Here is a 13,487-nt window from a genome sequence, read left to right as displayed (position 1 = left end):
TTTCTAATGGTAAGGGATTAATAAATGATTAATAATTATGATACAGTAATCTTTTATTAAATTTCACCTACAAACAACGAATCACAGAACGTTACATTAGAGTTCCTTACGTCAATCCATCGTGTCTTCGTATTATTTTACAGGTAAGTAATTATAGATTTATCCCTATTACAGTAAAGTCTTATTTGTTAAAATATCCTGCATCGTAGTCAATCGTTATGTATATGTAAATTTAATTTACCTAAAAATAGGATTTTTTGTTGCAGTGTCCATTCATTGTTTATAAGTGGATGTTATGTATAGAAGTGGTACTATTTATTTATAGGTACTTGCTTTTTTGTTCATTGTACTCTGATGTATTTCATTCCTCTCTCTTTATTAATTTTTTTTTATTTTTAAGCATATTTTTCATCTGATACGTGTATGCAAAGTGCGATATGAAAAAAGTCTTCGTGTACCAAAAACGTTTCTCAATTTTTTTTATCTTTTTCATTATATAATTATTATTATTATTATTATTATTATTATGTTTCTCTTGACAAAAATTACAAAATTCTATGCTGACAAATAGGGGATGATATACAGGGTTAAAGGTTTTCTTTAAGTACCCGGATAAAGTCGATGGTATTACAAATACAAATTGCTAGAATTTTTTTTTCTTTAATATGTTTTCTTTGTTAGAAGGCAACACGTTTTTGTTAATTACAAGAAGGCAATTCGCTTTGTATCATCTGGTATGTCTGGCGTCCCAAGACATTTCTTCTTGATTTTAATAACCGCACGTATAATTCTTTATAATATTGTTTTTTGTTTCTTTTCTTTTATTCTTTTAAGTGATAAAATGCAAGGGACCGTTTACAGGCATTATTGGCAGCACTTGATCATATTCTCTATTATTTATTATATTTTCATTTTCTTCTTCAAAATGTTTGGAGGTGATCATCAAGAAGAACTTGTGCAGAGGCTAATCGCAGATAAGCCTCAAAGATGAGTTGCACTTTTATCTCTTTTGTCTCTCCTGTTTTTTTCTCTTTTTTCGTTTGTCCACGATTACGAAGATAACGTAGCATAATATTCTTTCTAAGTATGCTCTCAACGAATCTTTATGTACAAAACTTATTTCTATAGGATACGCTTGCACTCGCACATCACGTCCGTATTTAGGGGCAGGCTGCTGCTCAATAAATTAAATTTCTCTCTAACTTATCATGTTTCGAACGCCCCTTACATCTTAGGAAGGCTATTATATTCTAAAACGTTTAGAAAAGTATGATGTCTCTAATTCCAGCTGAGCACAGGAAACACGAGGATGTGCGTTTTTTTTTTGCAGATCATAGAATCAAATCATTGATCATACAAATCAATTCATTATCGTTTGATCTCGATGTCGATAGTTATTAAAAAAAAAAAAAGAAAAAAAAAAGAAAAAGAGAATTACAATACAAGAGAAAAACGATAATGCTTCCACAGTGTTTACTTCCTTTTTTTTCTATATAAAAAGACAGGAATAGAGACATCGTACGGATAGACGGTTATTCAAATTTCTTCCTATGCAGACGTGACAAAAAATCTCATAGAGATACATTAACTCACTCCATTTACTACATAACATACAATATATATTCATATAATATATATATAATATTCAATAATATATACTAAAAGGTGTAATTTTATATATACAGAGATATAATGTCTGTTTCAATAATTTTTTTTATGAATTAGTAACACTAGCTTGCTAAATAACATTCTTGGACCTCGTGTGTATAGCCAGCACCTTACATTGTTGAACCTTCAGCTCAAATAGAAGAGTCGCCCTTTTTTCGCTTATATTTAAAAAAATATAGTGTGTGGATACTGTGTTTGTATAGACGTACAGCCGTGTGCAATCATACACACGTATGCACGTGTAGTGTACAAATGTGTGTTTGTATATATGTGTACCTCTCCCTGAGCTCGCTCCGTAAAACTTTTTAACATCTTTATCATTTCCGCACTATCATATTTTTTTCCTTTCTGAATCTTTTCACAGCCCTCATTTCGTTTCGTTTTTTTCTTTAAACTTTCCACATACGCGTGCATGCACATTGTGTTAAGTTTTACTTCCCCTTTGCTTTCTTATGATTCCCTTCATCGACACGTATATAACAATTTCTTTTTTTTTCTAGGTAACATATATAATCGTCTAATATACAATAAATAATTTATCGCATTCTTGAATGTACAATTGTTAGCCTATATTAGTTAGGCTATATGTTAAGTAATAGATTCATTTTAATTTTTTCTTTCTTCATTTACTCTTGATTAAAACATATTTAATAACATTTGTGCCGTAGCATTTTTAAAAACTAAATTTTGTACAAATTTGAACGAGCTCAACGTATATATATTATATACATATATGTATGCATATATATATATATATATATATATATACATATATAATATACATAAACGTTGTAAAGCTTAGTACGATTATTATTGACGTATATCGTCAAAGAACAATAAAAAAAAGAAAGACCAAAGGAGGACGAAATTACAATATACGGTAGTTGCATAGGTATACCGTACGTGGCAACTGTCGCGTCGACAAAAACAAAACACATCCTCACGCAGCAGCATCCGTGCGCATGCGCTATTCACGTTTTAATATATGTCTCTATAAGTATATATTTATAATACAAGGAACAAACGAAGTCAGAGAGAGGGTATGCTTTAGATCGTCTGGGGGGTGTGCCAAGTAAGCACATTGTGGCAGGAAGAGCTGCTTGATGAGAACGATGATGACGATAACGATGTGTTCTCGCGAAAGATCGCAGCATAAATACACGAATCACTCTTTTCCCGTATAGCTCGCCTCTCGTGCTGCTGTTCCTTCGGTCGAACCCTATCTCACGCGCCGGTACAGTCAATTTCTATAATATCCTTCGGTACATCCACGAATTGATAGACTAGCCTCTGTCCGTCAACTTTTGCCAGGATACCACGCTGATAATAATAACGTAGGGCTCGACCCATCGTTTCATAGTTCATGTCCGGCTTATTCTTGTGCAAACCCCATAGACGAGATACTGCTTTGCTGTCCACCAATTTGAAGACACCTCGTTCGCGATTCGTCCACTTGATATATCGAGGGCAATATTCTCGATCCTGTAGTAATTTTAATAAAAATTCCCAAAGATACGTCGTCGAACCTTCGCGAGATTTCCTTTTTACCGCAGCACCATCTCCTTGACGCGGTTTTTTCAACTTGTTCTTCTTCGATCGTGGGGGGAAACCTAATTCCAGTAGATATAAATCGTCGGAAACCGAACTGGTAGCTGCTTGAATTACACTCGTTGGAACTCCTCCAGGTCCCCGTGGTGGACTAGGGGTACAAGGTGTTGCAAATTGGGCCCCGCTGGCATACATCGAGTTCACATAACTGCTATAGCTCTCGGATACTGTAAACAAAAGAGAAATAATTATGAAGTATGAAAATATTGTTTTAATGTCAATTTTTAATATTATCATATATTTTTACGTAAATAATGATAATTATATATCAATTATAAAATATTTATAATTACATAATAAATGACTATCTTTAATTATGTAATTATATAAGCTTCGCTAGATGGCACTAGTATAATTGTTATCATTAGAAGATAATACAGATTGCCATCAAATTAATTATAAATTTAATGCGATTATGAGACTTTTTTCTTGTAAAAAAAATTGTTTTATTTATTTATGAAAAAATTAAATTTAATGTATCAGTTTTTTTATACACATTAAGTATTTATTATTTTTAAATATCACATATTAATTGGATTTTCATTCAACTTCCATTATATTTTTTCTAACTGAATGAATTATTTATGAAAGCACAAAAAGATATTTATTAAGTATTTGAATTTTTTACATACATTTATTAAAAATTTGATGCTTATAAAAATTTAATATATTATTATATATCATATTTTTTTATTTCAACTAATTTCTTATATGAAGATATACAAAATCATATACGAATGATCATAGAGGATTTTAGGTTAGGTTTTTTAAATTTCGAATGAAATGCATTACATATTTGAATTAATATGTTTGATCAAATCCAGTCCTATTCTACTAGTGAGTATTTTTCAAATATATAGATAATCTGATTGGTGGTATCTATATTTTATATTTCAAAACTTTTTGATCAAAATAAACTTATGAATTAACATTGATCAATAATCAATTTGTTGCGTGATATTGAGATTTTCGCAATGCGTCTCTTGAAGTATACATCGTACTTAACCGTGCAATGAACTATTAATAGCTGTTCACAGAGCATCGTTGCCGGTGCTTTGCCGTTTCTGTCACCAGATGATTGATGTTTCAGAACGAGTTCTCGCGGCTTCGTCTCGATAACCTTTTTTCTCTCAAGCGGTCACGATCGATCTCGATTCCGTGACAAGCAGTAAAGAAAACGTGCATTAAATCGACATACAGGTCGAATCGAATACGAGATCTACGAATGTTAGAAATATTGTTTACGCGTCGAAGGAGATTAGTTGGAGCACACAGTTATAACTATATAGTTTTACTGGTATAACTGAAAGTATAAACACGATGCATCTTTACAAACTACTTCCCACATGAACAATTCTATTAAACGATTCTATAAACGAATCGATAATTTCGATCGTAAAACCGTAACACCAGTAAAATAATCATATATCTATTAATTTTAAATTTATAAATGCTTTTTTGAGATTTATTTGCGTTTTTCTCCATTCAATCATCGGTAGATTATCAGTATTCGAAGCCAAGTAGATATATTTTTTTAATCCCGACTATATTTCTTTTTATTAAAATAAATATTTTACATAAATGTAATCTAGATAAGAAATTTCGTTGCAAAATAATTCTGTAACTTCTACGAAAACAAGGAACTCCAGAGATACCTCGAAATAGAAAGTATTCTTACGCCACTGATCGTGTGGCCAGTGCCGTGTGCGCGCGAAGAGAAGAAGAGGTAGTCGGGTAAAGCGGAGCCAAATGAAGAGAGAGAAGGATGAAAGGGAACATACGAGAGTGATCACATGAGAGACAGAGAGAGGATGATCAAGATAGAGAAAGAGGATGACGACTAAAAGGGTAGGGGAACTCTGGCTGCAGTATGATAGAGGACTGACCCGAGCCAAGGTTGCACGGGTGACGCCATCAAGCTACTAGTGCATAATAGCGCCGCTCGTTCTGAGGCCGCCGCGACTGCGCTAAAATCGGAACTCGTTCTCTGCATACCCTCCACCACCGTTCTCGGTGCCACTTTCTTGCGTTCTATGCGTCGTTCTTCGTAGTTCCGTGGAGGTGCGCCACGAGGTTGAACGATTCCTTCTCTATTCGAGGAGAAGCTTTTCTGTTTTCGAGCCGATGCCAAAGAGAGAAGCTTAAAAAGGGGGAAAGATAGAGAAAAAGGATAGAGAGAGAGAAAAGGAATCGAATAAGACAGACAAAAAGATGGAGAGGCAGGGAACCGAATTCTCGAGGTGCCTCTAAAAATAAAGAGAACGCCCCGTTGTTCTCAGGATCCGTGTATATAGATTATACAAGAGAAAAAGAGGTAGAAGGGAGGACAAAGAACGAGATAGAAGAAAAAAAGATACGAAGTAGGAAGAAGGAAGAAGAGAGCGAGTGAGAATGAAAGATGGAGAGAGAGATAGATAGACAAAGATAGAACGAAGATCAAGAGCGGCAGAGAACAGCTGGAGTGGATCGTGTTTACGCGCCGTATGACTAGCTAGATGAGTCAATCGTAGACCCGTTGTCTAGGAGTGGTGTAGTGGGGGAGCTACTACTTCACTGACCTATACCACGGATGTCGTATAGCGAAGGACCGCTAGAGAGACGATGCATCGCGTATACACATGAATGTTTCGTGACGCAGAATAGAATACACTGCCGTCGCTGCCGCTTTATTATTGTACAGAAGAAGAACATAAATTCCGATTTTAACTACGAGATAACGATTTTTTATTGGCACTCGAATATTTGTGTGTAATAGGAATTTAATTGCTTGGAAAAAACGATTATATTATAAATCAAACTGTAATTATTCAATTTCTATATATTTTTTAAACGATATATACTTCCGAATTAACATTACTTGATTGATTTTAAATAAGTAAGAAAGAATCAAGAGGAAGAGGAAGAATACACGAAAGAAAAGAAGACAGACGAACAAGTGGCTTCCGCTCCGACAGTGATGTTTTCGACCATGTAGTTGGCCGTTTCTTCCTGACAGCGGTGGCAGGAAGTTTAGATGAAGCAGCCGGTGAACAAGTCGATAGTTAAAAATACGTACAAAAGAGAGGGAAGGGAAAAGAGAGGGAAAAGGAAGGATCGAAGTTATCCACGGAGTCGTGGTTCTCGTGTATTTTGCGAGAATTTCGCGCTAGCCTTGCGGCCGGAAGTACAAGTATAGCAAGAAGGGAGGGATACAGGGAGAGAGCGAAAGAAAAAACGGGGAAGCGGGAGGAGATGATCTCGCCGTTTCTGGTGGGGATGTTCAGGAACGTACGAATCGGTAGTAGTAGTGGAAGGATGGGGTAAAGAGACATGTAGAACTGAAAGTGAAGACGACGGAAGAGGAATCTCTGCGTCTCTATATGGAGAACGGATTCTCACGTACATTTTCGTAACTTGAATAATTATTTAGGGAATAAATTTTAGAGAAAAAAAAAAAAAAGAAAACGCAAAGATATATATATATATAGATATGAAAAAGAAAAAGTTAAAATGGATGAAAAGTTAAAATGGTTACGACGATAAACAACTTTATCTTCATTTTATGTATTTCATCGTTTATAATCTTTTCATTTATCTATTATAGAAGTCGATTCAGCAAAAAGTATGAATTTTATTTTTTTCCTTGGCAACGAAAATATTCGAGACTTATATGTATAAGCAGCTGATATTCGCGTATAATATTTTATAGACAAATGAGAAAAAGAGAATAAAAAAAAGAAATAACAGATACGACGGAGACATATATGGCGTTAATAGCCGTGAACCCGTCATTTAGCGAGTTAGTTCTGTATACATATATCGACACCGACATTATCGGCAATTCGTATGGCTAACCAATTGAAGACACAGATACGCACGAGACTTATCGTACGATTTCCTTCGGACGAATTACTGTACCAATAAACGCACCGTTATTTCTTTCTCAGATACGAATTATCTTGGCGATGATATTGTTTGGATGTAATGGAAAGAAAAAAAAAAAAAAAAAAAAAAAAAAAATGGAAAGGCGATCAACAAAGACGGCAATGTCAATTGACACGTATGCCATTTAATCGATGGCAAACAACGATCGATGCAAACATTTTTATCCGATCTTTCCACGATTGATTTCCACGATTGATCGAAATAAAAAAAAAATAGTTCACGACTACGATTCGAATAACGTAAATTTCGATCGTCTACATCGTATTTGCGTAGGAGAGGAGCAACGGATGAGAAAAGAAATACGTTGTGGAGGATGTGACTGTGTAAGGCGAGTTCTCACGTACCAGGACTTCGAGGCGGAATTCCGCGTGCACCTAAGTGCACGAATGACCCTCAACCCGTCGAGGAGGGCAGCGGCGGCGGAAGAAGGATGGAGTGACACGGTGTGAAGAGGAAAGGCACCGAAACTGTTCGTACGGCATAAACAAAGCGGCGTGGATACTATATTTGTACATGTGTGTGTGTGTGCACGCACATGTGTAGTGGAACACATGCACGCGCGATACACAAAGCGTGATGCAGGCTTAGAAACGGTGTGTGTATAGCGGTATACGAGAATGCATATGCGCGCGTATCAAAGAATACATCGAGAAGGAAAGGAAGATAAAGAGGAAGGAAGGAAGAGAGAAGGAGGATAGGATAAAGATGGGGCTGGACACACGGAGAGTGTTGGTGGAGCGTGGTAGCGGTCGTAAGAGGAAGAGAAAGAGAAAGAGAGAAAGAGAGAGAGAGAGAGATGAAGGAGTAGAGAGAAAGAAGGGAACAGCAGTGGTTCAGCAGCGGGTGGTGGAGAAGTGGGTAGGAGGAGGAAGAAGACGAGGAGGCGGAGGAGCGGGAGGTGGACGAGGAGGATGAGGTCGAGAGAAGGGGAGAGTTGACCTTCAGCTGCGCCGGGAAAGTCAGGCAGTCACTGACCGACAGACTAACTTAACTACTCTATCCTTCTCCTCCTTCTCTCTTCTCCACCTCCATTCGCGACTGGCTAGTCCGATGCACCGTGTGCCGTACACATCCACCGTGTCTCTTTTCACGTCCTATCTCCCTTCAACTCCTTTAGATATCTCTTTCGTTCTCCCTCCCTCTCTTTGTCTCGCCCCCGGATGGATTCGAAACCTTCCTCTTACTACGTCCTTCCTTTTCCACCTCGCTCAATCTGTCTCCGTTTCTCACGTTTCTTTCTGCATCTCCCTACTACTACTACCCGCGTGTCTCGACATCGACCTCTTCTCTCTCTCTCTCTCTCTCTCTCTCCTCTCTTCCCTGCTCCCATTCCCTTTTCCTCTCTCTCTCTCTCTCTCGTTAGACCCAGACCCCCATCCCGGCCTATTATGTTACCCTACTGCCTCGGGATACTATCTTTAACCCCGAAACCCGTTCAAATTGCGAGCGGCTTTGCGCGCACGTGTATGAGCGCGCCACTCTCTGTACGTCGCTCTCTCGCCACCCGGAAAGGGAGGAAGGATGTAAATCTCACGGGGAATAATAGGAAACGATAGCTCTGGAAGATCGAAAACTCTTTTACTCAGAAACTCGGTTTACAAATTCTTCAATTCTTCACGTACGCATATATATATATATATATATATTTTTATGCATTCTGGAAACGCATTCTGAACGATAGAATAAGAAAAGGAAAAGAAGATGGATAGAGGTAAGGACCGAGAAAGATCACTGCTCGGTTGGCAGGGATATCCGAAAAGCATCGCTTTCGTCGCGGGATCTCAGTCGAAGGACGTCGAGGTAAAAGTCTGCTCTTTGATCTTTCCACGCGAGAGGCAACGACGCGTCAAAAAAATGCCTGTTCCCGCGCGTTCTCGCGCTCGATTGCAATAGACACCGTGGGCGGAACGCATTATTTCTCGGCCGTTTTCTATATTCCTCGAAACGAGTAGTCGTCGGTCAAGTTGAGGGGGGGGGAGAGGGAGGGGGAAAGAGGGAAGGAGGGGATAATATCACAAAACGTTTCTGGCCTGTCCCTAACGAAAAGAACGAAGAGATTTACGTTCGAAGAGTTCTCAGCTGCTTTTTCTACGCGTCCACCTTGGCTGCCTATAAAACGTACGTCAAACGTGTGGGCCTCGCGATCCTCTACCGATCCTTCCCTCCCTCCCACCACTGCAAAACCACTCTTTCCCCCTTCCTCGCTCCACCACCCCCTCTAACCCGACGAAACGGAAATACTTGGGAAAAATAGCACCGAGAACGTTGCGCTGAACGTGTTTTTCATTGCTGCATACATATAGTATAAATATATATATATATATATATATAAAATAGAAAATGTATTTTCAAAAATGCGTAGAACGAGCATGTATAATAGGAATAAATAGCAGGGAATTTTATCTGGATGAAAATGTTATGTAGATAGATAATTTTTTTTTTTTCCTCACGTTAAGAGAAATCCTTCGTGAAATATAGAAATAGGCGCATTTCTCCTCTCGTACACACGTCGAGGTGGATATATTTCTTCGAAGATCGAAGTATCGCGAGCGTGCATCGTTTGCAGGATACGTTTCTTCGCGAGTTCGTCGATCGTTCGATGAGATTCTTATTACTAGTTTCCTGCTGCACGTATCGCGGTGGGTAGCAGCTCTTTGTAGCATCTCTTGGTATCCGGAAGTCTCGACGGCCAACAGGGTGCACCTATGTTCCCTTGCAGCCCATTTATTCCGCTATATACGTGTACGTATATACCGTGATGCATATGGCGTTCCAAAAGTATCAGGAAAAGGATGGAACAACAAAGAGAAAGAAAGAAAGCCTCGCAACGATCCTCTATGTTTCGAGGACGAGGATTCGAGATTCCTTGAAGAAAACTTGAAAGGCGTCGCGGGTTGCATCTAGGCTGCATTACAAATGCAAAGAGCGTGCAGTCGCGCGTTTGCATCTCCAGACTGGTCTAGCGCGAGTACTTAGCTACTTGGTAGTCATTAACTCCGTCGTCGGCAGACGTCGTACGACAGAACATCGGGAGAATAAAAAAAGCATCGCATCGTTTTATCATCGGATCTTGAATAAACGTCTATCCAACCATTCTCAAAATCCTCTTCAAAATCGAGAGATCCTTTACCCGAAATACCTACGTATATACGAGAGAGAGAGAGAGAGAGAGAGAGAGAGAGATTAAAAATTACGATCGAGAGGAATAAAAAATTGGAACTCACAATCGACGAAACAATAATTATTGATTATTATCCCGATACTTTCGAGACACCCAATGTGAACAAGTACACCGAGTCGCGAGAGAAAGAGGCGTCTATATTCCCGGACCAATCCAACGCGTGTGCCTGCCTACGTCGCACGCATTCTTTTCGTTCGCCAGCGGACAGAGGTCAAGACGACGACGGCCGAATGGGAAGAATGCGTGACTCCTCTTCCGTCGTCGCGGACACGACGTGTGCGAGGTCAGTGACCATCGTGCGCGCACTCTCGGTGGGCGCAACTTCTTGCAAGCGGACGAAGAAAGAGAAAGAGAGAAGAGAGCAAGAGAGAGAGAAGGAAAGAGAGAGAGAGAGAGAGAGAGAACCTCCTCGAAGAGAACCAACGGGAACGGCAGACACACAGTCAGAGGGAGGAGAGGGAAAGAGAGGGAGCGAGGAGAGGAAGGGAGAGAAGTTTTGTGGTGCAAAATACCCACGAGGATATTTAATGGTCGGCTGATACCGAATTTAGAGGCGGGAGGAAGGTAATGCCGCTGTCTTCTCGACCGGCAAAAGTGTCGGTCCGTATAAATTCCGACTGGAGACAGGGAGCCGTTGGAGAGCGTTGGCAGCTCCTCTCCAGCCAAGGGTACTGGAACTTCGACCCTTTGATTCCGTGCCTCTTAATTGAGATCCGAGCGTAACGAGCAAGCGGCGACCGGCTTGATTTATTTTCGGCCCGTATGCATATATTTTCGCGTAGCTATCGCGTTGGTTCCTCGAGCCTTTCCTCCGCGTTCAGCATCAAGGTTGAAAGAAGGAATCTCGAGTAGTTTATTCCGGGAAGAAATCGTTGAAAGAATCGAGTGAGAGAGAGAGAGAGAGAGAGAGAGAGAGAGAGAGAGAGAGAGAGAGAGAGAGAGATCTATAGACCATATGCGTGTAATACGCGAGAAATAGAGAAAGTATTCTTCGAGATATTACGCAAGGAATTATCTGATAACGACATGGACGTTGACGGCGACATGCTCGTAATATATGGCATGGCGATCGAGAAAGTAGGGATAGTGCATATTCTTGAAATACAGAAGGCGTTATCGCAAGGGAAAGATAACCCAGACCGTAGAAAATTGCCAAAACTGTGCTTTTCCTCTCCTCCCCCACTCCCAAGTGTCGATAAAACGATCGGGCGAGATGATTTGGTTCAGTGGCATTGACACGGATCACATGGAAGGAGTGGAGTCTTATCAATCGGTATAATAATTACAATAATAAGATAACGATTGCAACGAGAATGTAAATAAGTTAATATACTTCGCGCCTCGACCCGTTCGTTTGTTTGCGTGTTTCGCGATATTACATAATCTGATAAAAAAAAAAAAAAAGGAAAAGAGAAGAGAAGAAAGGAAAAAAATTCGTGAAATTAGAGCGGACACAGACACGTATCCGGCGGAAATGATGGGATTTGGACACGCACGATTTTCGCAGAATCGAATCGATGATGGAAAAAAAAGAAAAAAGAAAAAAGAAAAAGACGAAGATTTATGAGGAACGTAACAGCGTGGAATGGAGGCAGAGGAGGCTTGTCGGCATTGAAAGAGGCGACAACGGATCGCGTTCGATGCCACGAAGTGACGTATCTCGGCCAGTTGGATGGCAAGGCCGGGCTCGTGTAGCTTTCCGTTGTAATAATAAAACGGATGGGCGTTGTGTGGACCAATGGAGAAAAAGAAAAGATCTTGCTTAAAGGAGGGGGAGGAAAAAAACACTCGTAACGAGGCAAAACTAAATAAAAGAAACGATAACGCGAACAGAGGGTGGGAGGGAAGGGATTAAAAAGAAGATAGAGAGAAAGAATAAAAATAATAATAAAAAAAAGAGAGGAAAAAAAAAAAAAAAGAAAGGATGATCGCGTGACGCGAAAAGTTTCGTGCGCGTAGAACTACCGCGTTCCGTACTTGATGCCCGTTCACTTTCTCCGATAGTACTAGAAACAGCCCACCTCCTCTCCCCTTCCCGCATCTTCCTGTTCCTCCCCACCAGACCATATATATCCGCGGGTCTAGGCTAGCTCAGTAGGTCTAGGTCTAGGCTGGCTGCAACGTCGCGTGTGCGTGCAGTATGCACCGACGATGCAGCTGCGTGCATTCGCGCCAACGAGTGCCACGAATGAACGCGACAACCGGAGAGAGGAGGCCATCGTCGGTATATTCGTCGTACTCGTTTACTCTTGCCGTGTTCGTGCTCGCGCTCGTCTCTTGCAACACGGTGCGCATTATATTTAGACGCGGACGTGTGTGCGTGAATTCGCGTCCGAGAGACCCGCCTCGGTTGGACCAGCGCGTCCGTCGTCGTCTCTTTTTCGCTCTCTTCGCCTCACTCTCTCTCTCTCTCTCTCTCCCTCTCCGCTTTCGCTTTCCCGCTGCCCTCCGTCACATCCATCTCTTTCCATTCCGAGTGTCGTTCGTTCTCCTTTCTCTTTCGCGCTGCTCTTCATCTCTTTCTCTCTCTCTCTCGTATTTTTCTCTCTGTCCGTCTCTCGGCCCCGCTTTGTTTCTCCGTTGACTGGAACGAAGCGACGAGACAACGGGAAGGAGAGCCGGTCCTCGTGGAGCGGAGTGGAGCGGAGCGGAGCACCGGAAATGAATCATTTGAAATTGTCAATTTTCGAGCGTGGTTCATGCACGGTACGCGTGAGGAGCGTACACGTGCCTACGCATCATCCATGGTTGGCCCTCTGTACAGAAACTTAGAGAGAGAGAGAGAGAGAGAGGGAGGGAGGGAGGGAGAGAAAAGAGGGCGAAGGATAAAGAGGAGAGGAGAGGAGGTGTTAACGATCGGGAGGCGGCGAGATCACAGAGAGATGTGTATTACCGAGGAAGTGCTTCAACACCCGCAGAAAAGATCGTCAAAGGACGTTACGTCACACGGTACACGGATGCTGATCTGCCGGTATGAGAACCGACTTTTTCATCGCTCGCAATTCGTGCCACGTTGCGTAACCCCTTCTTCTTCTTTTCCTTCGATTAATCTCCTTTACCGCTCCTCCTTCTCCGCACCCATCTCGATAACGCGATGTTTTTTTCT

The 13,487-nt window shown here is 40.7% G+C and overlaps 1 protein-coding gene across 3 annotated transcripts in view; it reads right to left on the bottom strand.

Annotated features, from left to right (window-relative positions):
- Nucleotides 1-35: 35 nt before the first annotated feature.
- The window catches only part of LOC122716449 (ecdysone-induced protein 74EF), a 159,009-nt gene continuing 145,557 nt past the window's right edge, over nucleotides 36-13,487 (bottom strand). For all 3 annotated transcript variants that reach the window (XM_043939514.1, XM_043939515.1, XM_043939516.1), the window contains one exon: nucleotides 36-3,443. In XM_043939514.1, coding sequence (XP_043795449.1) covers nucleotides 2,893-3,443 — 551 coding nt within the window. In that variant the 3' untranslated portion in view covers nucleotides 36-2,892. The remainder of the gene's footprint in view (nucleotides 3,444-13,487) is intronic.

This window comes from Apis laboriosa, unplaced genomic scaffold, assembly GCF_014066325.1.
Source record: "Apis laboriosa isolate Shangri-la unplaced genomic scaffold, ASM1406632v1 scaffold45_cov149, whole genome shotgun sequence".
NCBI classification, from domain to species: Eukaryota; Metazoa; Arthropoda; class Insecta; order Hymenoptera; family Apidae; genus Apis; species Apis laboriosa.
This window is presented reverse-complemented; position numbering and strand designations above follow the sequence as displayed.